Source organism: Tauraco erythrolophus, chromosome 3, assembly GCF_009769465.1.
Source record: "Tauraco erythrolophus isolate bTauEry1 chromosome 3, bTauEry1.pri, whole genome shotgun sequence".
In the NCBI taxonomy this organism is placed as follows: domain Eukaryota; kingdom Metazoa; phylum Chordata; class Aves; order Musophagiformes; family Musophagidae; genus Tauraco; species Tauraco erythrolophus.
In genome coordinates, this window is record NC_141467.1 from 68,525,907 (window position 1) to 68,552,300 (window position 26,394).

General features: G+C 39.8%; 1 protein-coding gene across 13 annotated transcripts in view; it reads right to left on the reverse strand.

Moving 5' to 3' along the window:
* EYA1 (EYA transcriptional coactivator and phosphatase 1) overlaps positions 1–22,104 on the reverse strand; it is an 85,082-nt gene extending 62,978 nt beyond the window's left edge. For 2 of the 13 annotated variants that reach the window (XM_086609389.1, XM_086609388.1), the window contains exons 1-6: positions 22,061–22,104; positions 20,593–20,720; positions 18,642–18,704; positions 6,397–6,477; positions 4,402–4,471; positions 3,878–4,023 (exon numbers count right to left, since the gene is read on the reverse strand). In XM_086609389.1, the coding sequence (XP_086465515.1) occupies positions 3,878–4,023; positions 4,402–4,471; positions 6,397–6,477; positions 18,642–18,704; positions 20,593–20,716 (484 nt within the window). In that variant the 5' untranslated portion in view covers positions 20,717–20,720; positions 22,061–22,104. Of the gene's footprint in view, positions 1–3,877; positions 4,024–4,401; positions 4,472–6,396; positions 6,478–15,911; positions 15,927–18,632; positions 18,705–20,592; positions 20,721–22,060 lie in introns of those variants that run through there. The other 11 variants (XM_086609387.1, XM_086609386.1, XM_086609392.1 and 8 more) reach the window with 8 other exon arrangements.
* Positions 22,105–26,394: the final 4,290 nt, after the last annotated feature.

Consider the following 26,394-nt stretch of genomic DNA (forward strand, 5'->3'; position numbering starts at 1 on the left):
ATAGCCAAGCTCTCCTGCCATCCACCCATTAATGACATAACTGAGATTTGCATTGTATGATATTCCTACATGAAAATTACATGGCTCCAAGTGCAAAGGCTTTCTAAGGAATTAGAAGTGGATAAAGAGAACTAGCAGCATTAAGTGTAACGATGATTTTCAGAGGTAATTAAACACTATAGGAGGCATTCAGTCTTTCAACAAATAAACACCTAATAGACAGGAACTATTCCAGAAGCAATCTCCCAAACTGGGAAAAACATAGCAGAGAGTCATTAATCTGCACTGACAGGGAAATCCATTACACATCGCATTACCCTCTCCTTTGCAAATTTAGTAATAAAAGAATCCAAAGTCCAATTAAATCAATGACTTGCCTCCCAACTTCAGTGAGTCCTCCCCCAATTTGTAAGGCAACAAGCAAGTAAATATGAGCAAGTGAAACACTGAGGAAATGCACACAATTCAGCCTCTGTCTCTTAGTTTTAATTATAAGGTTGTCCCAACATGAACTACCATTTAAAAATAATTATAGCCAAAGCAATGGAAAAGTAATACAATACTCTTAGGTTTCACTGTGGCATTCAGTGATACCTCATTGTTCAGAAACCATCGTTATTTGAACTGAATTAACTAAGTGTGAATTAGTAACATTCCTTTGAAAATGACTGTTAATCTAAGTCCATTTCCTGGTTGGATTTTTTTTTTTTTTAACAACATTCAACAACGTTTGAAGGTAGGAGAGGGCTGAGAATTAGCTGTATTTACAAAACTTCAATATCTCCCTATATACAAACGGCAGCATATTTTCTTCTGCCATTCAAATCATTATTTTTCAACGGCTGTTATTAATTACCCTTAATTCCTTCTGCCAGACCTGCTAACTGCCAGACTGACCCCGTTTGCTTGTTTTTCCCTGATGCTTACTTGCTGCTTCTGTTTCATGTTACAATTAAACAATCCCAATGATGAATCTGACACCTCGTTTCCAAGGGGAAACTCCTGCTATGGATGTTTTGGTATCAACGATCCCTATTTGTTGCCTGTTTAAGGACTTCTGAAATGCTGATTAAATATTGCTTAGAGAAAGTTTAACTAACTCAGGCATTACATTTCCAGTTCAGCTTTAACAGCCTGATTCAACTCTCCATCTCAGACGAAGCGGGAGGAGATGATCAAAGGCAGCGGCAGGAGGATGCCACTCAAGTGAAGACAACTCGGCACTGACGTGCCCTTTTGCAAACCTCCATGCTATGAAGAGCCTTTCATCTCCCGGGACCCACTCTTCCCACCTACTCTCATCCAGAAGGCCTTCACTCACCAAATCTTGATGCTCCCTTCTCCTTCTCCCCAATCTAACGTATGCAAGGAAGTGGGAAGGGACAGTGAGAAAACATAAGGGGACTGCCAATATCTGGAAAGAAAAGTGGTTGGTAAGTGAAGCCTTTGCTAGTTGCTGGTATTGGAACAGGCAGGAGGAGGGAGCTTCAGGAAATTCTCCAGCCTCCTCAGGGGCTTTGCAGATGAACCAAAGCCAGGAGCCCCTGGGAGGCAGCTGTCAGTGGCATTCCCCTCCACCCCCCTTCCTGCCTGCTCGGCTGCACCATGGTGGAGCTGGGGGAGTGGAAAAATAAAGAGGAAGAGGCTAGAGGTGCATTCAAGACAGCATCTTCCCAAACACTGTCCTAGAGAGAAAGTGTGAAGGACGTTGATACATGAATTCATGAACACTTTTTCTTCCAGTAAGCCTCAGAGTAAAGAAACAAAAAGAAGCCCCCGACTCCAACTCAGAGTTTTTCCTTTCACATACATCCTAAGTCTCCTCTCTTTGTACCTGCTGGAAGGTCTCAGCCTGGAAAAGAGAAAGGCAAGTCAGCTGGTATATGGGGGTCTAAGCTGCAGATCCAAGAGGAATATTTCAGCTCTAAACAAGGCTTCTGTTCCTACCTGTTGCACATGAGCATCCCAGAGTTCCCCATGTAATTTATTTTGGGAACATGGGCTATATGATGTGCCTTAAACATGTAAAAGTATATATGGTGTTAGGTGGCTATTTGCTTTTAAATATTACTGCTATAAAGTACATCTACAAGGAACACCTTAGCCTCAGTCACAAGGCATTGTCTGAAAAGAACAAAACGTGTCAAAATCCACTTGGGTCAGGAGCCAGGGGGTTCAGTGGTCAAAAGCAGCTCTGCAATGTAAAACCTTAGGCAAAATTATCCGAAGCCCTAAGCACTGGGGATGGTCTGGATAAAAAACCAATCCAAAACAAAAGAGCAGGCAGGCATGTTAACCCCTGGAGAGCCGTTGCCATGTAAAGCAACTCTCAATTATAGCTCTGACAACAGCGAGACAACTAAACTCCAGTAGTGAAATCAAGGCCTTGCTGAAGTCAGTGGGAGTTTTATAGTTGACTTCAGTGAGGTCAGGATTTCATCCAGGGGAATCAAGCAAAAAACCAAAAAAGTCACTGTCTGGGTTGCCCAAGCCACCACAGCCAGCCAAGCCTGAACACGAGGTGTCCGCAGGAGAAACAAGTCAGGAAAAGCACAGTGGGGAAAAGGATTGTCTGTTATCACACCACCTGATCCAGCTGGAAATAGCCGATGAGCTCTAATCAGCAACACGAGCTTGTGGTGGTGGGGGGTGGGGAAGAATCCCCATCTCCTTAGTCTTGAAAATGTAGTTTAAATGTCCTTAATGTGTATGGTTTGTGTAAGTTAAAATACATGGATTCCAACTGCAACTGAAACATCCAATTCACAGCCACATTAGTCACTTACAGCCACATTTATAACAAAATTTTGGCTGTAAGTAATTAAGGATGTAGCCACAGGACGAATGCTTCCTTGAATCATAATTATTAATGATATATTAATGAAGTAAAGTAAAATGTAAAGGGAAATTATAATCTGTTTCTTGTACCCGTTGCCCAGAGTAGGATACGCTTGAGACCCAGTGGATTTCAACTTGCAGATTTCAGAACGAAAGACATGCAGTTTTGCACTTAAAAGTCTTAATGATTTTAAGGGGCATGGCTTGTACTGTGAGTTCTGTCCTTTTGGTATAAAACTTACATTACCCGAATGTGTCTTTACAAAATATACTGCTAAAAGAATGTGGATTGTATATTTTCAATATATTCCCCCAGAGGAATATAAGACCTATTTTCTAATAATGCATCTTCACTGCTGAACTGCTATGCGGTCTGCCAGCAGACAGTCTGGCAGCAAAATGGTCTCACCCGCAGCAGCTTGTTTTTAAATTAAATTTTTTTGGAAATACTTGCTACTTAGTACTATCTCCTTCATCAGGCAGAGAGAGTTTTATTGGCAATTTACCTCAATTTTCACCTCCAGGGAGTTTCAAAACATTGAAAAGTGAGATTTTTATTTTTTGGTAGAGGTCTTTTTGAATTAGTTCTTCACCTGCCGAAAATCAGCGCAGCTTCACTGATTCACTTGGGTTCCAGCGATCTGGAAATCAGCTGAAATTCAGACCTTCATGTACCGACTTTTCCTACTGCATTGCTGGAGAGCAGAGCTCCTCGGCAAGCCACCAGGAGCTGTGCCTGTGTAATGGAGGTCCCTAGATCTCTTTCTCCATTTCAGTGCTGTTTTTTTATATCACCAGTAAAAAATTAACGCATCTCTCTCCTTGATCCCAAAACAGAGTCATCCCCTTGAACAGCTTCTTAGGTCTTTAGCACACAAATTATGCATCACTCACTCCAATGGGGAAACGATCAGTCTTTCTTTCACAAGAAATGGTCAAGAGCACAGCTGTGCCACTAAGCACTGACACAAGGGTCACGTAATCTGGTTCTAAAAGATATTTACCTCTTGAACGAAATAGCAAGGACTTGATTTCTTACCATATGAAGGGATTCCATAGGGTTGGCCGGGCTGGGGGTAGGCGGCGTAAGCTGTAGCTTGTTGCATTCCCGTTGTAAACTGTGTCTGCCCGTACGCAGCCATCGTTTGTGAAGAGGGGGTAGGAAGAATATGTGGGTATGGTCTGCTATTGATTACAAATGACAGAAAATAGGACAGGCTGCATTAGACTGACATGCGTGTACTTATTTTTAGCCTTATTATAATCCTACTATTTCATTAACACATAATCATAGGCTGTGCTAGACAACAGAAACTGTAAGACGAAGACAAAATAACAATAAGAAATCAATAATAAAAGAATAAGTAAAATAAGAACTTTCCAAATATTTTTCAAATACATTCTTGGCATTTTAAAAAAATCATTTTTTTTCCCTAGAAGCTGCTGCGGTTTACATTATGACTTAACAGATGGACCCAATTATTATTTTAAATGAGGTTAAAATCTGCCTATTTCAGTTATTATTATTACTACTACTATTATTATTTTTAAAAGATATCATACTTGGAAGGGTAAATCTGTGGTGGGGAGAACTGGTGTGTTTGTCTTGGGCTGAAACCACTGCTTCCAATTGCTGCACCAAGGAGAAAAGAAAGCACACAGAAGTGTAAATACACACACCAAAGATAAATATTATTTTTCCTAATAGAATTTCAGAGTATTAACAAGATTTTAATTAAATTCAAATATCACTGATACCTTAGCTAGAAAATAATATTTTATCAGGAACTATACAAGAATGCTTAACATTAAAATCTTGATTACAAATTTCAAATACTAAATTGCCCCTTTGTACAGCTCCTGAGCAATAGTTTATTCTTTGCTCACACACAGACAACATTTTCTATGCAAACAATCTATTTCCTAATGGAAACATTTCCCTTCATATTTTCAAAGGATTATTGATATCTCAAGTGCAACATTTTATTAACTTTTAGAATTTTTAAGACCTACATTTTATGAAGGAGCTTTATGCGTGCCTCGATTGAAAACATATGTCCAGTTTCAGAGCACGTGCCTCTTTTTAAAAAAAAATAATTCCATAACGCAGACAATGCACTATTATTATGTATATATTATGCTTCCTTCTCTTTCCCCCCATCTCATCTGCTTTCTAAAATGCTTCTAGACCTTCAAAACACTCAGTCTTGCATAAAAACGTCATGACCAATGTGCAAATGCTCTTAAGTGAAACACTTGAGCCTACACAGCTAAGTAATGAGCTTCTCCCCCACTGCTGGCACGGAGCTTCACGCCAACCCATCCCAATTATTTCGGTATTTTTGGGTGCTGCCGAGAGCGTGGAGGATGTGCCGGTGTGCTCCGCTCTGGGCGTTATTTTGGGGAGTCCTTCCCTCTCTGGTTACCGTTTGGGTGCCATTCCTTCTCTAGGTCCCGAGGTGGGTTTTGAAGCCTTTGCCAGGAAGGGGTCAGCTGCAGGTTATGAGACTACTGTAAAATCAGACAGCCAGAGAAACAACAGGCTCTACCGCTAAGTACTTGGAAATAAACAAGGCACGGATAATTACCCTTCGCCAGCTACCCCTTTCCTGGCCAACTACAGACAAAATCCATCATCTTTACACTCCTGGAGCGCTCAGGAAGCATGGAGGGAAGCAGGGAATCTCTTTCCGTGCCTTCCACACCTGACAGTTTTCTATGGCCCGTGAGGCTGCAGATACATCAAACGTTACGGTCCAACCCTTAGTCAGATCACCACAGATGGACGTAGCTACTATTAAACACATCACCTCTTCTTCTGTCAGAGATTTAAAGTTCTCTAGAAACCTTTCTTTTTTTTTGCCTTTCGAGTTTGATACTTTCATACTTAACAGCATGCATAGAAAATGGAGGCTGTGACAAGACTAGAAAAGGGTCGGCTACTTGGAGCCTGGCTGGTCGCGAGATGTCAAATTTTGCTACTCTGGAAATATAATCACATGACATAGTATTAGATCCTGATTTTATTTGATTTGCACCATAAAAACGATGTGCTCGAAATACCACAGTTAATCTGTAGGTGTGCAAAACTGTGCAAACATCTTAGAACTTTCTCACAGTGTTTGTCTCCTTGTATGTTCGCAGCTAAGATGTGTTTGGCTTCCAGGAAGAAAAAAGAAACCTGACAAAATAATGCATAACTCAAGAATAATAAATTACAATTAATGAAGAAGACCTATCCCTCAATTACAACACTAATCGCAGAGGCAGGTACGTTTACTCACAGAAAACAAATGAGTAATTACTCTGGGGCAGAATGCTTCCTAGTGAGACTCCCACTGAAGACACCGATGGACATCAATAAGCCTGATGCTGTAATGCTCTTTACTCGGGGAAAACTCCTATTGACTTACATTGTCTGAGTAAGATGAACAGAAATAGGCATAAGCTGCAAAGCGCACAAGTCTTTTTAACAGCTGTGCACAGGTTTAGACCACGTGGGATAAGAAAATAGTAAATGAAAAAATGCTGGGCTTAAAACCTTTGTTTATTCCTTACCTGATCCTGAGAAATTGTCTAAAGACCCGTCTGTGGTAGTAGTAGTAGCAATCTCACTGCTGCTCATTGGTTCTGTTTTAACTATAGAAATATAAATAAAATATATTCTATATGCACCTAGTATTCTTGCACACGCATGCACACACACTCACTACAGCCACAAATTCAATAAAACAAAAATCTCCCAAAAATGTTTTAAATCATGGCTATCGATATTTTGCATTTTACGCATGTGTATACAAACAATGCAAAGTACTGGCAGCTATGATTTACGCATACATACAAAACGATCAAGAGGGTTATTTTTGTCCCCAGGGAATAAGAGCTACTGTAACAAACCAGAAGTCCCCATGCAACTCTCTGCACCTGTCCTGATTCCTCTTAATCCTGCAGACCCAACAATAAGGGTCCACATTTAGATCAGGTCACACAGACATTTACAAGCGTGAAAGACAGCAATTTGAAGACAAAAAAGGAAATAATTTTTAAATGGATTTCTCTGAGGGATGTTCAATTTTTTTTTCCATCCAAGTAACATTTCAGATGAAAAACAACAATTTCTAATGAATTAAAACACTTTCCTCATGGTAGATTTCTCCCCTCAAAATGAAAACCAACTTTATTCTCAGCAACCCTGAATAAACAAAGTGGGGGCAGTCCTCACCAGATACTTCAAAGAATGCTTTTACGTTTTATTCCCTCTGCACCTGCAACACAACATGGCTATCAGAGAGTGAAAAAGAATGAAAGTAAGAGAGATTCCCTCCTGGCTCATGCTGCTTCATAATTAATTATCAATTAATGACTTTTAATAAAGCCTCAAGTAAATACACAAATTTCCCTTTCTGTTACTCCAGCGCAATCTCAGTAACAACAGCCTTCCGATCCATGGAGCAAGGATGGGGCTGACCTGGCATGGATGCAAACAAGTACAGCACCTCCTCCCAGAGAGTCACTGGATCAGCATGGCCATCTCTCAAATCCATTTTTACATACCTCGCTTTTGGACTTACAGCACACCAACGGCAACTGAGGATGACGTTTCAGAAAGCAATGGAGCTGATCTTACTATCAACATCCCACCACTTTCACTCCTGTTGACACACAGAGTCATCGCATCCCATGCACCCGCACTGGTGCATACCTGACCTTTCAGCGAGGCAGTTCAGTTCAGTAACACTGCAGAAAGCCAATTCGAGAAAGCCAAGGTAGAACTGCACACCATTTGACACGAAAACCCTTAGTGTCATCTCTACGTAGGTGTGTGTGTATGCATGTATGTTTGTCTATACATATATGCTCAGGAATTGCAACCACCACTAGCAGAAACACTTTGGTACCAGGTTTGGAAAGGGCGAGGGAGAGGCACTTTCCCCTTTTGACAAAGGACCTTTCCTTGCCAATCTAAATTCTTATTTCTTCATGCCTAACGATTTCCTTCACCTGACCTCATCCACAGGATTTATATGCAATCTCTCAAGATTTTACTAATTGCCCACTATTTTCTTTTGATTCTCAGGCAAGATGTTTTGTCTACACAAGCTAGCTCGGGAGATCAATACTAGCTCCACACAAAACTGCTACATCTGCCTTTGCAAGCAGTGCAGCCCAGGAAGAAAATTTCATGGAGAGAAATGGCTATTGCAGGGGGTCCAGTAGCCACAGTTTAGGCATTTTTGGGGGGTTATTCATGTTAGGTTTAGTCTTGTCCCAAGGAGCAAGCACCTATCAGTAGCTGGAGAACATTAGCTACACTGCTGCAGAGCACCTTTATTGAAAGAAGTGAAGTTCAAGGGATCCCACAAAGTGAATTAATCTGTGGTAAGAAAGGATGGCCAAGAGGTTCACTTCAAGGGTACGCTCACAATCTCAACTACAACTGTAATACAAATGTGTTTCTTAAAACCACAGCATATAACATATCCAACATCCACTTCATAACTAAATACAAAAAGTCTAACAAACAGATGCAACAAAATATTTGTTGCAGTGTCTATCCCAAGTAACTTTCCAGAAACTGACAGATTTTTACAGTAAGTTCTACACACTTTGTTAATCTAGAAACCAAGAATTGTAGCATCTACATTATCTTCTGCTACTTCTTAGAAGTTTATCACAGCCACATATTACAGTCAGACTAATACTTCCCTCATAGATTACTCCAGCTTTCCCAAAACTTCACAAGACTTCTGAGCTTAATTTCCCTAATGCAATTACACTTTTGGAAATAACAATGAAAGATGCTTTTCTCTATAACCGACAGCTGTGAGGGAGGAAAAGAAAGGAAGGTGAGACAGATCGATCTAACTTGGGGTACAGGGGGGAAGATTTCAGTACATGCTTTCTCCAAACTCTTCACCTCTTCCCCACTAGAGAAACAATTGTTTTATATTCCTTATAAAATAAGATATCATTGTTTGGATCACTGCAAACTAGTAGCCCAAGAACTATGCTGAGCCAGCTCACACAATATAGAGACCTGTAGCATCATTTGTTCCAGATAAAGATTTTTGGGATAATTTCTTTCTAAGTGGATGTAAAAGCCACTCTTGCCATTGGCTTAAAAGTCTACTTCACGTGCCTTTGCCACCTATCTGGATCTCAGATCCTTGTCAAAGATATGATTTTGAGAAAACTCTCATCAAAAAGAAATTTCTGTCTCTACAATCCATGAGCAATAATTCATACAATCATAGAATCATTTGGTTGGAAGAGACCCTCAGGATCATCGAGTACAACCATTCATCCTGCACTGTCAGGGTCCCTAAACCATGTTCCCCAAATTCAGTGCCACCATGTTTAGAACTGAACGCTGTTTACTAGACATTCTGCTTTTGAAGATGCAGGAAAAGATCTGTGAAATACACTGCAGTGCCTGCTTCATGGAAATGAATTCTAGTTGCTGACTGAGGTGCTCACAAATTTCTCATAACAACTGTTCCTTATATCTCCTCTCTCATCTGCTGTATTTCTTGAATGTACAAAAAACAGGATAAGAAATGCTCTTCACATTATTCCTGATCTGGAAACTCATTAGTAGTGTGATAATAAATAAGCCCTATCATGCCATCTTTGGGAACAACCATGACCTTAATGGACCTTTGCGCTGCTACTAGTTGGGAATTTAATAAAGATGGATAGGAGCTCAAAAGCCCTCCATTCCCTAAGCATTTTAATCAAAATGCCAGAAAATGACTCTGTGTTTCCTTCTATCTGAGCCTAAACACATTTCAAGAGGATGAAAGCTTGCTATGCAAGGAAATAAACTGAACAGCCATGGTTTTACCAGTTGGAAATATTCACCACGCGGATTCTCACTGCAAAGGAAGGTGTCTCATTTGCCCAAGGCAAAACCTGATCTGCCACGGAGCATATTGCCCCCCACCCAGAATCACAGAGAAAGAGAGCTGTGAAGGGATTTCCTCAGGTTACAAGTCTGTTACTCTATCACAGTAGCACGTCAGTAATCCACGTCCATCATATGAGAGACATATGGAGCTGTCCAAGGAAGCAAAGCTTTGAACAGGCACGGATCTGGCCCTGCCATGTGCTCCTTAAGCACGCTCTGGATTTCAGCTCTCCACACTCTCCATGACAATTAACATTTCTGCAACATGTCCTAAGCTTTCACAGGATGGCACTGGGCAATCAGGGGGAATATTGCCACATCTACGCAGAATGCGTTGCAAGCTTCCCAGTAACTGCCAACAGCGTGCTCAGCCGTGGCAAGGACCACAGAGAGCAAAACAGGACATTTCCCATTTCTGCTGCTCCACTGTCGAAACAGACCTTTACAGAGGTGCAGAATTATCAGACTCACATTATAGAGACACACTCTGATTTGTAATATGCTACTAAGTTTTAGTGTCAGCCATGTAATAAAACAGATTATCAAGAAGAATTTAAAGGTGAAATCTAATGTGTTCCTAATCGCTGCAAAAATTCAACAGTTATTTAGAATTGCCGACATGGATTTGGTTTATATACCATGGAGCTTAAGCAGCTATGTCAACAGAGAGACATTTTTCCTCCTTATTTTTCTATTCTAGTCATTTATGAGATTCTAAAAAGAAGATTTAAAAAGTAACTATATTAGAAAACAACACAACAGAATGACAGAAAAAATAGGAGTAGTGGATAATAACCCACATGCTAACTCTGAGAAAAAAAGCACAAAAATTCTGAGATAGCATAACTGCTGATCTAACGTATCAATTGTCAAGATAGTTTTTCTGAAGGTTCTCAGAGATTGCAACTGCAATGTGCCCTGTTTTGTCAGCCATATTACAAAAGGTGATTAATAATGACTTACGTGGCAGTTTCTGAACTCCATCAGAAACAGAACTTCAGATAAGAATCCACAAGCTCATGCTGTTCATGGGCCAAGTAACAAGTTTCTGAGTTCAAAGCTTGTCACACAGTCACTGGCATACACAGCAGTAAAGACTGCTATCAGGAATGAGATACTGGCTGTTTTAAATATGGATTTAGAGACTTAACATTTGGCCATTCCTAACACAAAAGTCATATGAATACATCATAAAGATTGCACCTTCAAGCATGCAAAAAGTAAGGTTTTTAAATATCTTTTTAAAACTACTTTGATTATCTAAAATACATATAAGGCTTGCTCTACTGAACTAGTCTTTGTTAACAATTAGGCCATATACATTAAACCAGAATAGAAATATTGTAAACACAGCTGACTCATTAAATAGGTTTTAACTTTGTAGTTTTAAGACTGAATTAATACTATACCATTATATTTTTTGTATTATATGAATATGTAGGCAAAATGACATCATTCCTGGCTGACAGCTCTCTGTTCAAAGGGCACAAAGAGTCTCAACAAAATAAGTGAGGCTGTTAGTTTGTTTATAGACATATATATAAATACAATCTCTACCTCTATTTTGGTTTGTCACAGGTGACATCTTCAAATAATGTTAGCAGCTAAACACCAGGTAGATATCTTGATTAAGTATTTTATGTATCCATTGCTATTCATACACTATTTTGTTTGATACTATCCTCTTTCTCTACCCACTAGAAGCCCAAAGCTCACCTGAAAGCTCAAAGATAATTGTCACTAACAAAAGGACAAAAATTCTACCTTGAATCTCTAAGCTGATGATATTTTCTGTCATTTTATTCAAACTCTCCTCTGTACAGAAGAATCTTGCAATTATAAACACGCTACTGAAGGTTACAGGTTACTTATAAACAGGTTACTCAGTTATACTAATTCCTACCCAGGACATTATTCGCTCATTTTATCACAGACTATCAAATCATCAGCTTCTAACCATAAAGGCTGATAAACTTACTTGCTCCTGCTTCTCAAAGCAGAGGACTCTTCCTGCATCTCATTTGTCTGGAAATTACCAGAAGATAATTACTACAAGGTAATTTCCAGCCTAAATTTATGTTCGGTTTTCAAAGAAAGTCCCTGCTCAAAGCAGCACATTCTAGTTCAAGTTCAGACTGTTTCCAGCTCTCCTCTCCTCTGATGTGAAAAGACTTCAAAACTTCGGCAGTATCCTGGCTGCGGCTAACACCTAACCTTCACTGCATGCGCGGTTCCCCCATGACCCTCATCTTCCTCTTATCTTATGCACCACAACTGAAAGAGCCTTAATGTCATTGTAATCTGCTCATCTAGCAGTAAAAACTTTAAATTTACAAAGAAATGGCATCACCCCTACAGCGCAAAATCACAAAGAAAATTCAAAACCAAAACGATCTGAGTGGAGACAAGTTTTGACAGTCTTTGCAGCTGCTAATCAAGATGTAATCTGGATATTCATCTGACAAGTATAGTAATGGGTTAAAATAGTCGCATTCACTGCAGATAGGAGATGAGAATATCTGAGTCAAACTAATGTTCTTACCTAACTTTCACACTCACTTGTCAGTTTACACCGAATGACTATCTCTCTCCTGTCCAAATGGAGGCAGCGTATATCCAGAAACAATCCTTTTAGAGCTGTTACGGCCTATTTCCTTTTTCTTTTTGCCTTCTTAAATCCTCAATTAGGAATCTGACCATGGCAACTCCCCTGCGCATGTGTAACAGTTTGCACCACGTCCGTGTAAAATATTCGTATTCTTTAACCAAAGTCAGACAGAACGACCACACAGCCTCACAGCCCCAGCCATTAATGGCAAAGAAGGTTGTCTTCAGCTACCTTCTGGGAACACAGAGGGCTTCAAGTGAACAGAGAGCATCATGGAGAAGTCAAGCCTGCTCTGCCATTTAGGTGTACAAGACACAAGACTGACACATGAAGAGAGAGACAGAATGACAAAGCGGATGGGACATTTCATAAGCGGGAAATAATATCCTCTGCTTTTGGCCAGGGTCTGAACTCCAGGACTGTCAGACTCAAAGTCAAATTCACCTGGACAAAAGGAGATAGAACCAGCTTGCATTCCCTTCCACCCAGGAGTAGCAGAAAACTCCCCAGCTTGTTTCATCAAACCAAAGAATCATAGAATGGTTAGGGTTGGAAGGGACCTTAAAGATCATCTAGTTCCAACCCCCCTGCCATGGGCAGGGATACCTTTCACTACACCAGGTTGCCCAAAGCCTCATCCAACCTGGCCTTGAATACTTCCAGAGATGGGGCATCCACAACTTCTCTGGGCAACCTGTTCCAGTGCCTCATCACCCTCAGGGTGAAAAATTTCTTTCTTATATCTAATCTAAATCTCCTCTCTTTCAGTTTAAAGTCATTACCCCTTGTCCTATCACTACACGCCCTTGTAAAAAGTCCCTCTCCAGCTTTCTTGTAGGCCCCCTTCAGGAACTGGAAGGCTGCAATAAGATTACCCTGGAGCCTTCTCTTCTCCAGGCTGAACAACTCCAACTCTCTGAGCCTGTCTTCATAGGAGAGGTACTCCAGCCCTTGGATCATCTTTGCAGCCCTCCTCTGGACCTGCTCCAGCAGCTCCATGTCTTTCTTGTGTTGGGGGTCCCCAGAGCTGAACACAGTGTTCCAGGTGGAGTCTCACGAGAGCAGAGTAGAGGGGCAGAATCACCTGCCCCCGACCTGCTGGCCACGCTTCTTTGGATGCAGCCCAGGATATGGTTGACTTTCTGGGCTGCCAGCGCACATTGTCGGCTCATGTTGAGCTTCTCATCAACCAACACCCCCGAGTCTTTCTCCTTAGGGCTGCTCTCAATCCATTTTCTGCCCAGATTGTATTTGTGCTTGAGATTGTCCTGAACCACGTGCAGCACCTTGCACTTGGCCTTGTTGAGCTTCATGAGGTTCTCACAGGCCCACCTCCCCAGCCTGTCAAAGTCTCTCTGGATGGCATCCCTTCCCTCCAGTGTGTCCACCATACCACACAGGTTGGTGTCGTCAGCAAACTTGCTGAGGGTGCACTCAATCCCACTGTCCATGTCACCAACAAAGATGTCAAACAACGCTGGACCCAATACTGAGCCCTGAGGAACGCCACTCGTTGCTGGTCTACATTTGGACATTGAGCCATTGACTGCAACTCTTTGAGTACGACCATCCATCCAACTCCTTATTCACTAAGTGGTCCATCTGTCAAATCTACGTCTCTCCAACTTGGAGACAAGGATGTCGTGTGGGACAGTGTCAAAAGCTTTGGACAAGTCCAGGTAGATGACATCTGTTGCTCTTCCCTTGTCCACCAACACTGTAACCCTGTCATAGAAGGTCACTAAATTTGTCAGGTGCAATTTGCCTTTAGTGAAACCAGGTAGCACAGGTACTTCACTCACTGACCAGGTAGCACAGGTACTTCACTCACTGACCAGGGGTCAGATGACCCAACTAACCCTGAAGTGTAATCAAGTTTCACACTTTTTTATCTACCTATGATAAGCAGACCCCCTCAGAAGACTACAAGATGCAAACGAAAGTGTCAAATCACCTGAAGGGTCACAAGTCTCTGAAGCTGCCAAGGCTCTTCAAATATCACCCTATTGTCTATTAAGGTGGGATCTTAAGACTAGATTTAGATGTCCTGCTCCTGTTCCTCAGAGTTTCTCCTGGCGCACACTGACAGCAGGGCCTGGATTTCCTTTTCGTCTCTATTACTGGCCAGGAGTACGATACTTTTATTTTACGCTGTGCAATCACGCAATTGCATACACGCAGATAACAGGCTGGTCCCACTGGAGAGATGTCACACTTTGTGTGATGTGTTGCAGTTACAGTTTTCAGTGAAGTAGTCTATATCTTCACAGGTTCTGGACGTCCTGCAGCCTGTGCAAAGCCACTGTGCCAGCAGGGCTCTGGGACTCTCAGGCATGCTCACAGGGTGCTCTCATACAACGACGCTCCATCGACAGTCTGGAACAGCATGTGCTGCAAAAATGTTTATGAGAAGCTTGCAAACATAAATGATATTACAATAATGCTGCTTCCAAGATGTTCCATTCTTTTTCTTTTCTTTTTTAAAAAAGTCCTTTGTAATTTGGAGTATTTACTTTCCCTCAAATGTCTGTGGGAATCAGAATTACTATTGACTTTTCACTTAAATGAGGTCATTTCTTTCAGGAAAATGTTATTGCGGAAAACAAAATGGTGAAGCTTTCACAAACAGATGCACATACATACAGAAAAGACAATAAATACACAAATATTTATTAGCCAATCTCCTCAAGACCTTGCAACAGGAGTCGCTGGACTGAGCCAACAGAGGAGTAGGCAAGTTATTTCACTGGCCAAAAACCTATGAAAGAGGAATAATAGAGCATTATGCTGCATGTGCTCAGAACAGATGGAAGGACTCTTAAGGAAGCAGAAGAATAAAAGTACAGATAAGACAAAGAGTCTGGAAAAAATCCAATGTAACACAGCAAGAAGGAAAAGGTGAAGAGCAGGGAAGAAGAGATGGTCCAAGTCAGCCCTTGCCTTCACGTAAACAGTCGGAGTGATGTGTATCTGGTTTTTATCCTCCAGGAGTGACGGCAGGTTGAAGACCAGATTGCTAGCCCCTACAGATCCCCAGGCTGCCAGTCTGAGGCCTGGAACCACTGCAGTCTTTGCCTCTGGCCACACAACTGTCCTCCTGCACTCTTCTGGAGCTGAGTAAAGAAGTTAGCATCCATAGCTCTTGACACTATTACCCTACTGAAACGCAAAGATTAGATTCACCTTTAACAGGCTATTATTTCACAGTGTCTAAATATGGAGGTATCCCCGCAGTAATTACAAGTTTCATACCATCAAGCTCTTCATCACAGACACAAGTCTAGAAACTTCAGTATAACTAATTGGCAGAAACTTCAGAAATAAGCAATTAAAAGATACTAGGAACTAAAAATCTCCCAAAGGAGGATCATTTCGTTTGATTGTCATCACCTACCACAACTTTGCCCCTCAAAGTACACAAAATTATGCATAACTATTAAAAATTATTAATAACTTATACAAAATTAAAAATTATTCATGGCCAATGTACAGGCTTGATTGCAACACTGAAAGACTATTTTGAGTGCTACAAAGTATTGTTAGAATTACAACAAATACTCAACAAAACATTTACTTACAGAATTCATGTGCCATAACAATGACCAGCTCATACTCTTTATGGACTTCAACATCTTACTCCCCCATTACTTCAGAAAATACTGATAACAATTTTATCTCCATTCTGTAATATTGCAAACACACTATGCAGCACTGCCTTTTGAAATGCTGAAGATGGATTTACGTTCATCAGACTTAAAACAACCTTTCTAATGGCCACCCATCAGATAGTCACGTAGTAGGGAGCTTTGAATGTCTTTGTGTGGGATCTCATTCTCATGTTGCAGCAGGTACTTAAAAAAAAGAACATTTTTATTTTCCAAAGGAATTTTGATGTCCAACTCCCTTTGAAGCCTCCCTTCCTATGTATCTTTGAAAATCTGATCTTCAATTTGTTACCCATTTTGCCTTCCCACTTGGTATGCAAATGGCTTCTCTTCGTCCTTCTGAACACTCAGAAATGAAGGCAGAAGAAGCTCCACGCTCCTAACGTGAAGTGTAGTTGCTTGGAAAACCATGGCTCCATCTCCCAATCTTCATCTACAAAACATCACCATGATAGGCCACAGGCTTCTGTTTCTCACTCTACATAATCCATCAGAACTGATTTACATTCTTTAGATAGAAGTAAAGATCACTGTAGGTAGAAACTGGATCCAGTTGTCCACTATGGAAAACAGCTTTGCTGCTTCTTTCAAATTTATTGATTACTCGCAGCCTCTCCCCTCTGAAGTATATCTACCAAAGTGGGCTCTGGTGTTGGAATAGCCACTGGCTGGCTGCCAAAACTTAACAAATGACAATTTTATTAGCTTCTGTTGTTTTTGTTTCTTTAACTCCTTCAGTATCAACCCACTGCAGCAATTTGCTGACAAAGGAAGATTAGAGATAAGGCACAACTATGAACGTTTTGATCTCTATTTCAATTCTTTTTTTTTTTTTTTTAACAGATTTTCTTAGGCAAGTCATACAGGTCCCAATTTTTAACAGTGTCCAGTGTTTGTTATTCCCCACGACAGAAGATATTTTGTAGAAAAATACTTAAGAGATCACAGAAAACTCAAATACTGCAGTATTATATCATCAGCACCATCTTGGCATGCCAGAAGTGATTTTTCTCAGTGTCTTTAGCCAGATATTTTAGTGTTAATCCTCTGCATTTGATCCTGGGAAATTTCTAACTGGTCAGAGTCTATAATTTCCTTGTTATTTCCCCATCACTGGTTTGAAGACCATGCTGCCTGGCGCGGAGAAGAGGAAGAAAAAAACTAAACACCAGCAAAGTAAATACTGCTTATTAGCTATGATAATTTTAAATCAAGATCTTAAGGAAATGCTACTTTTCCCCTCACCACACATACATACAGAGCTATGAAGACTCTCTCATGATCTACAACTAACTTCAAAGAATAGTGTTTATTCTACAGAAATTGCCATGTTCTAAAAGAATCCCATAGAGGAATTGCTAGCTGAGATGAGAAGTAGTATATCTGACTTGTTTAAAAATATTTAGATAGAAGATAATAAATAGCAGTTATCCAAAACCCCCTGCATTTCTTCAGCTTCAGTCCTCGGCCAGCACTACCTGCTCAGTTCCGCCCTACAGTAATTTTGCTCTACCAAACTGAAATTAAGCACGCAAAGAATTATGATGTCAAAGCTGCATGCAGAGATTAAACTCAGACTCAATCACACAACCAAATCCCCATTCAGTGCTTTGAAAATTTACCACTAAGTGTGAAGCTAAAAATATTAGCTAATGACAGTGAGCTATCTTCCAACCACATCCTCTTGTAGAACAACATCAATAAGAGACAAGTCTGAAAATATGCCTTAGAGGAATTAAGGAACATTTGTTTGAAACGAGGCCATTTCACTTTGGGACAGGTTTTTCTTTATTCTTTTTTTCCACACACCCTTCCCCCCCCCCATCAAGTGAACATTTCCTGCACTTCGGGGTATGGAAACCTGCCGAAATCACACCCATAGTCAAATCAAATTTAACATATCTTTACAAGATATTTATAACACGCAAATACCTAGAGGCCCTGCTTCTCATTCACATGAAGGTCCCTTATGCCAGAAAGGGAGGGCTCTTTCATGTCAGTGAGAATGAGTGTGCAGTAGACGAGAAGCTGGTTTCACACGCTATATTTAACATGTGAAGGTTCAGCAACCCACATCTCCGCTCCATGTGCAACAAGCAAGCAAACGACACTGCAGCATTTTAAGAAAGGTGTTTGGCAAGCCCTTACAACTGTAACCTTACAATCTGCCACTTGTGTCTCAGCAGCATTCTGCTTCAAGAATCTCAGAAAAAATAATTTCACTTCATCCTTCATTTAAAAAAAAAAAAAAACACCTCGCTTCATTTACTCCATTTTTTCTTAAGCCTGTTTAGTAGCTCAAGGAGCCCAAACCAAACATTTTCTCAAGATAAAACAGATTAAAAGCAAAAATTCCACTTTCAGATTCTTAGATGTCTGCTTCGCTCACAAATTTTCTCTCTTGGCACACATCTAATTCAGAAATAAATTATCCAATTATGCTTCTTTCACAAACTTTTCCTTATTTGTCACTTAAGAGCAATCAGAGACAGGGATTTTCGATTTAGAAAAGTTTAGACCAACACAGCCAAGCACAAGCTATTTCTCGGGACCCTTTCTGGACACCACGTGAAAATGCATGCCGAGTGCCCACGCCTGCTGCGCCCACCACAGCCACCCAAACCTGCAGGGGTCTGTGTGCTAGGGCTCAGCAACCAGTCGGCAGTGCTGAGGAGGGTCATGTCACCTGGGGGAAGATCGCAAACAAAAGAAAACCATTTGCCTTCATCTCAGAAAATAAGCATGTATGGCAAGTTAGAGCTTTCTGGGTAGAATTCACCCCAAATTAATAAGCCTGAACTTTAAAAATTCTAGTGTCAGATAAATAAGTTACCGTGGTTTAATTTACTTTCTTCAATAAACTCTGATACCTACCTAGAAGTTGGGATAGTATTTCCAAAATTATTTGCTACCTGAGGTCAATGCATGAATAGACACAATTTCTCATTTCCTGAGAAAGTAATATTAAGCACCCCATTTTTCAGAGTGTATGCCTGCACACAAGAACTACTTAGAACACAAAGTTGAGCCAGATGGTGAGTGTCTTTCAGCGTTTCAAGGAACACTCCCTATTTATGTGCTACTAAAGAACCTTCAAGTTACACAGAAGGTACAAAAGCTGGTGAAGTTTACAGGAAAGGCTTTTGTGAGCTAGAGGAATTTTAATTTCAACGGGTCAAGCAATTTTATCCTGTACCAAAACTGGTATATGCTTGATAATATGATATAAAAATCTAATAATATACCTAGGTATTTGAAAGGAAGAAGACTCATCTGCGGACATGAAATATTTTTTTTCTTAAACTACATTAACACATTAAGCACTTTATTTACTCTTTAAGAAGAAGAATAAACAAGCACTTTATTTATTCTTTATTTATTCTTTATTTTTTCTTTTCTTTACTTTTTTCCTTTTTTTAAATAGCTTAAAATTTGATTGCAGCAATACTTTTACAGCAACAGCAAAAAGTAAATTATACACAACTCTGGAACAAACGCCTGTTAATCTGATAACCCATAAACCCTCCCCACTCCAGAGGACTCCAATTAGAATGAATAACAGAGATGTTTGGGAAATTGAGGGGGGACGACATCTGTTTGATTGACATGTGCCTTTCCTGGAAGAATGCAATGCATGTCCATAATCCCAAACAGTCTGACAGCACTAATATGACCCAGTTCTTAAAGAAAAAAAGGCATGTCTCTGCTACAACAGTTGTTTAACTATGCATTTATACTGAAAAGTAATATTTGAAGCTGTGTGACTCTCTTGTAGTAATGCATTAAAATCTCTGTTCACACAGCTAACCACATGCCATGTACAATCTGTTCTACTATCACCATAGAAATGTTACAGGAAAGATTATTTTTTGCTGCTTATTATATAAACCCTTCTGTGTTTCATTATATGTATTATTATATGTATTAAATATGTATTATATTACCAGTGAAGCTGTTAGGTTGTTCTGCTGTTAGTATTCTACTGAGAACAAACATAACTTATCAACTGCCTGACTGCTTCTTGAAAAATAGGTATCAGTTTACCCCATTGAATTACTACACCTGTTTGAATTTTGGCCACTCTATCAGAGCAGCAAGCTAGCCCGAGGAAATTTCAACACTCAGTTTTATTAGCCTACTTGACAAAACTTTCATAGCCTTAGGAGCCTGCAAAAAGTGAGAACATAATGAAACACCGAAATAGTGAAAAAGACTGAAAGATTGCATTTTGTAGTACGAAAAATGTAAACATGTCCTGTTTTTCTCATCACTAAACTACCCTTTCTGGGTTTGTTTTTTGTTTTTTTTTTTTTCTAAGCTCTGCATGTACTACCTGCTCAGTCTGTTCAAACTCCATGAAGGGAGCATAAACCTGGAATGAAAGCTATTGCTGAAACTTGATAATAGCGACCACTGATAAACACTGAACATCGGCTCTATACACCCTATTACATAAACATGTAACACTTAAAATAGTAAAACATTTTCTCTACATGATTTACTGACTGTAAGAACACCAATGCAACAAGGAGAAAAAAAACAAACTATGAAACACTAAAAAAATGGTGGCTCACCTTCTGTGCCATTGGGTGTCATGGAATTATTATTTATATGGGAGTTATCAAGTTTTGGACCACTGGGAGATTCACTACTACCACTTAGTCGGCTATGTGGGCTGGCTAGATCCTGCATTTCCATAGACCTGAAAACAAGATGCAACTAGTTTCAGCGACATATTCAACACGGATTACAGAGGAATTACCTGCATGAGATGCAGCCCGCTATTAATCAACATCCCAAAAACACTTAGTAAAAAATGAATAGCTTCTCCCAACTTGATCTTTTCTAGTGTAGCCTCACACACGACTGACCAGCTACCGTAATTATTTTTGCAGCTTCTAACAGAAGAAAATTTAGATACAAAGCACTGTACTTTAAACATTCATGTCAAGTTGTATTTTTAAGATACGTACAAAGACGAAATCACCAATATACGAAGACATATACTCTCTAAATAAAAAATTAACAATTTGGGTTTTTCAAGATCTACCACTCAGTGGCAAGAGAATGGGCCTCCAAACCAAATAAAACACTTGAAGCAATTGTGGAAACCTATCATCTACTGACAGGGAATGAGATATTCCTGATGTATGTGTTTACTCTGGCAAACTACTTAATTGTTCCTCTGTTTCCGTTGAAACAAATGCAGCATTAAAACATTAGTATGTCTGCTCACTTGTTTGCTTTGTGGATTACATAAAGCGTGCTCAATTGAAAAGGGATATGACCAACATACAGTGAATCCATATAGGCGTTAGTATGCCTTAGCACTCTGCTGTATCTCAGCAGCTGTCGCTTGGTCAAAATAAGGAGAGCAATTCCGATTCAAAGCAAAAATTAAACATTTATACAGCACACAAGCAGCTCAATATGTCCGATTTGCGTTTTCAATAGCCTTATACAAAAAGGACAGCAGCCATCACCACCATGGTATATCCTTTGGTTAATGCTGAGGAAGCTGATGATTGAAGGGCCCCATCCTTCTGTTTCTTTATACCTAAAACTTTTGATAATGTTATTTAATGTACTCAGTCTAAGTAATTGCTGTCAGTAGAAATTTCATAGGTTACTGAACTTCCAAGGCATTTGAATCAGTCATTTTTCTGTTCAAAATAAACGCTTAGGCTCTTCCAAAGACTATTTAAAATTATATAAAAAATTCCTCCCACTGTAATGGCATAAGTATCCTTAAGCATGTCATTTTATTTTATATTTCATACCTAAACCAATCTACACATAAAAAAGGATGATATTGCAATGAGTTTGAAAAGCCGGTATCGAATATAAAGCCAAACAATTTAGTGAAAAAGTGTACGTACTCCTGGTTTACAGGCTTGGTTGCACGCACGTAAAAGCGACACTCCAGCACTTACTCATCTGCTTAATGCAGAAAACAGGAACAAATATTTACTTATCACCTGAAGTTAAAAAACATGAATAAAAGGCTTGCAGAAAAATAGCAATTTTCAATCAAATCCTTACCTGCAGCTTGAGGAAACAGCAACATCTGAACTGGTTTGGGACTCCTGCACCTGTAAACCAGGGAAACAAACAGAAGCCTCTATTACTCCGCTTTACTACGAGGCCTTAATTTAAAGAAAGGATATCACCACGGATGACAATTCTGTCCTTTAAACCCAAAACGAGAGGAGGAGGGCGCGGTGCCCGTGAAAGGCATATTGTCTTTAAATTGAAGGCTCAACTGTTGTTTCCTCGGCAGGTCTCTCTCCCTCCTCCCCGCGCCGGGGGGACGGCGGCCAAGTGACGGGATAGTGATTCATCAGGGGCCCGTGACAGCTGCAGAGGGGCTCACTCCTCCCACGGCACGGCACGGCCGCGCACCCTGGCCAAGGTAACCCCCACCCCACCGCCCCGCCAAGGGCAGCAGGAGCCGCTCCAGCCCCGAGCCCCTCAGCATCCTCCACCCCTCTCGCCTCTTGTTATCGCCAGCCAAATTATCTCTCCCTCCCATCCCCTTAACTCTTGACAGCTTCTTGCCCTCATCACATTGGCTTTCCTCTTCCTCCGCTCTTCACCATCCTTCCTCCACGCCCGGGCAACGGGAAACCCGCAAGTCACCTCACCCCAAAGGTGAAGGGTGAAGTAAGCCAGAGAGGCTGATGCTATTTTTTGGAGGTGGGGGACACACACAAGAGGCAGGTCTACCTATGGTAAAGATCTTCAATATATGACCAACAGTATGACACAATCATCTCCAAAACGAGCCCATCTCCAACTGGGGTGAATTAAAATAAACCCCCCACATGTTATTGCACAAGGTCTTAGTCGTAAAAAATTCCAGTCGCTAATGAGATTTCTGATAAAATGACTTAAAAGAGCACTTCTGGCTAAACAAATCGGAGGAAGCTGCAGCATTTACCGCTGAGGTCAGTCATCAAGAAAAGGAATCTGGTTCCACTGGGAAGCCCAGCAATAATTTTCCAGTTTAATAAAACGGCTCCTTTTATAACTCAGGTGAGTAATAGATTTTCATATCCTACTAGAAAAACACCTTTGCTTTGCTAACAGACTCTTCTCTGTAGCCAGTAACGATTGTCAGCAGGTGATAAAATTCAGGTGAAGATACGCGGCAAGACACTTAGCTTAAAAGCACACAAAAACTTCTCCAGGTAAGGTATATATCCTCTTAATGTCTGCATCGAGAACCCTTCATGTGCGTTTCCATTCAACCTGAACTGACATCTCTTAAACGATCACTGAGCAAAGACAAGAGAGATGAGGCATTTTAAACGCTATAAAAATCATCCAAGCAAATCCTACTTATGTGTCTGTAGGGTGGGGTTTTTTTTTGTTATTTTTAATCACAGACAGAATTACTACTAGCAAGAGTAAACAACTGCTAGGGGCAGCCAGGCAATGTAGAACAGTACAAATGATGTCAAGAAGCATGCAATAATGCACACTGAAAAACATCCATCCTTTTATAACTGGGTACTTAAAGTACTGCATGATGTGCTTTTCAATACAGCATCGCATGCCAAATCAAACTAATCGAGCTAATACATTCAAAACTGTGCATTTTGGTGTAAAGATTTTTTTTCCAGTTCTTTACCCCAGAAACTGCAGCAGAGTGCCTTAGGATATGTTTCTGCTGTTACTTCTAAACACCTGGAAAAAATTATAGGTGAGAACTAAGTTTGCTTACAGAGCTATCTTCACTCCCTCTTGCACAGGATCCTTTAAAACATATCTTTTATAACAGAAAAAACTTCCTTTTTCAAATAGATGCTGTAATTAACTGACATTTTCCCAAGTGTTCTACAGTATCATTCATACTTCATTAAACTCTAAAATGCATTTAAACTTCACTATTTTATCTACCCAAATTAAATAAAAAAATACCTTCTGTACACTTACAAATATAAATATACACACATGCAAATGTATGTACATAGTGACAGAGATTTCATTTATGGATTCATGGGAGAGGAAAAAAAAAATACAGCTCATTCAAAGTGAATTAAATATACATCTTATATGTCCTCTAACACTCTATGATTTGTGAAAGTTCATATCCACAATCTTCATTTTCATTAGACATACTTTAGATATATTCCTTTGTGTCTCAAGGATTATTTAAACCATGTGTTGCACGTTACCATATTTAAAAATGACTCTTTAATCAAAATAACTTTAAAACAACTAATCCTCACTTAGGCTGGTCAGCTGAATCCACAGAGTGGTCCAGGAAAAATAAATCTACTCTCAAGAATGCGAATGCAGACAACAATTAGACACAGATGTGAGTGAAATTAGTTACAGTTTACAAAATGCTACACTTCACATGCTTTCAGTTTTTCATGTGTAGTACAAAATTACAACGTAGTAAGGAACCACACTTATGACGACCAGTTCATGGAATAAAAACATTTCTGGGTGGCGTGTGCTTGCTCTCATACATTCTCCCATTTTGCCAACAGATTTCTGGATAATTGAAGTTCTGCAACACAACTCACATATCAAACAAAAAGTGGAAAAAAAAAAACCCTGCAATGGCCTTACCCGGCCAGCCAAAGGGGCACATTTAAAAAAAAAAAAAAATCAAAAAGAGAAAAAAGGAGCTGTCACTCACCCTTCATCCTCTGCGTGCCACTGAAACTAAAAATGCCTTATATGCTGAACAACAGACATATTCTCCTTAATACCTCAAAAATATTACTGTGTACAATTTGATCATTGCAAGTAATGTTCACATCTTTCTCTGTAATACAGAGAGCAGATCTGGGCATTACCAGTACACGGCGAGAAAAAAAGGACAATGATAGCAAAGCTACTTAAAATTCATCCATTTAAGAATCTTAAATCAGTAACATCAAATTCTGATTAGTTAATGAGGTCTTTTAAGTTTGCCTTTTTTCTAATTAAATTTCTAATTCTTCACAGATGTAGGTTTTGTTGATGTTCAATTTGTCTCTCTCATTTTGTTAAACCTCACATAGTACTCCACCAATCCATTGAATAGCCACATTAAATCTGTTAATACCATGCTCTTCAACCCCAGAAATTATTTCCAGAAGGCAAACTTGCTTTGAGAGATCATCAAACAAGACTTAAGGTACACATTTTATCACATTTTCCCTACCACAGAGCTCAGGATGCGGAGGAAAATTCATGACTTTTGCACTGTTTATTATACTTTGCTAAATTACAAATCAAAAGCATCTGACAGAAGATCATGTATGAAGCCAAAAAGTTAATAATGTTCTGTGAAAAGTAAACTGTAAATGGGAAGGGATTCTAAATTTCAGCAGCATAGAGCAAATAAAATGTAGGTACTTGTCTAAATTACAGGTTTTTCCACAGTATTTTTGCTTGCTAGAAATATTTTTTTTCTAAATGGCTATAATTTAAAACATTTTTCCAGCTGAAAAGAAATTTTCTAAGTGAAAATAAGAAGTTAACCTAGAAAACTATAGCCAGCACACGTGCTTTTTCTTAAAACACAGTTCTACTTTAAAGAAGAAAATTTCAAAGACAATGGCAGTTTTCAAATCAGAGAAAAAAAAAAAAAAGAAAAGGTCATTTTTAGCAAGCGGTGAAGGGAAGGAGAGAAGAGGACTTTCCCTCCAGCAGCACTCTTTACCTCCTTAAAAGCACTATGCAATCAGCATCTACAGACATAATGGCTTCATCAGCCAAAATGTTACGAAACAAAAATGCAAATTGGCTACAAAAAGGCACCTTGCTGGCAACACAAGAAACTCAGTAAGACTTTCACTCTTCCAATAATCACTTCACTGGGCTCTAAGTGAAGAGGTAGGGATTTTTCACTAGATGCTCACATCAAAGACAAATTGCATTTATTACACCAGAAGTGGGTAATTACAGTTATTTCATTTTTAATTACTAGTTTAAATTCTTCTAAGAGTGCTACCCTGCCTGCTCAGTTCATACACTTATGAATGAACCGTTTGGAAACCCCAACACTTTCTTCCCTTTAAGACAGACGTACTACAATGTGACAATGCTCCTATTATGACCAGCCATTTAAGAATCTCTTTCTCCTTTTCCAAGATTTTTTTGGCTCCCAAGAAATATTTCATACTTATTGCAATTCAAACAAAATGATTACTCATTCTTTTTTCTCCACTCTCCAAAGGCAAAGCGTGACTCAAAACGTCTGTCACTGCGCGGAACTGCTGCAAGGGGATGGCTGCTCACTTCCAGACCCTACCAGGCCTTGGGAAAACTCCGACAGGAGAGGGGTGCTCGGCTAAATACTGCATGTCACAGTTTCGTCAGCTACTTATAAAACGCAATGTGTATGCATGTTTACACACATAAAAGTGTATAAT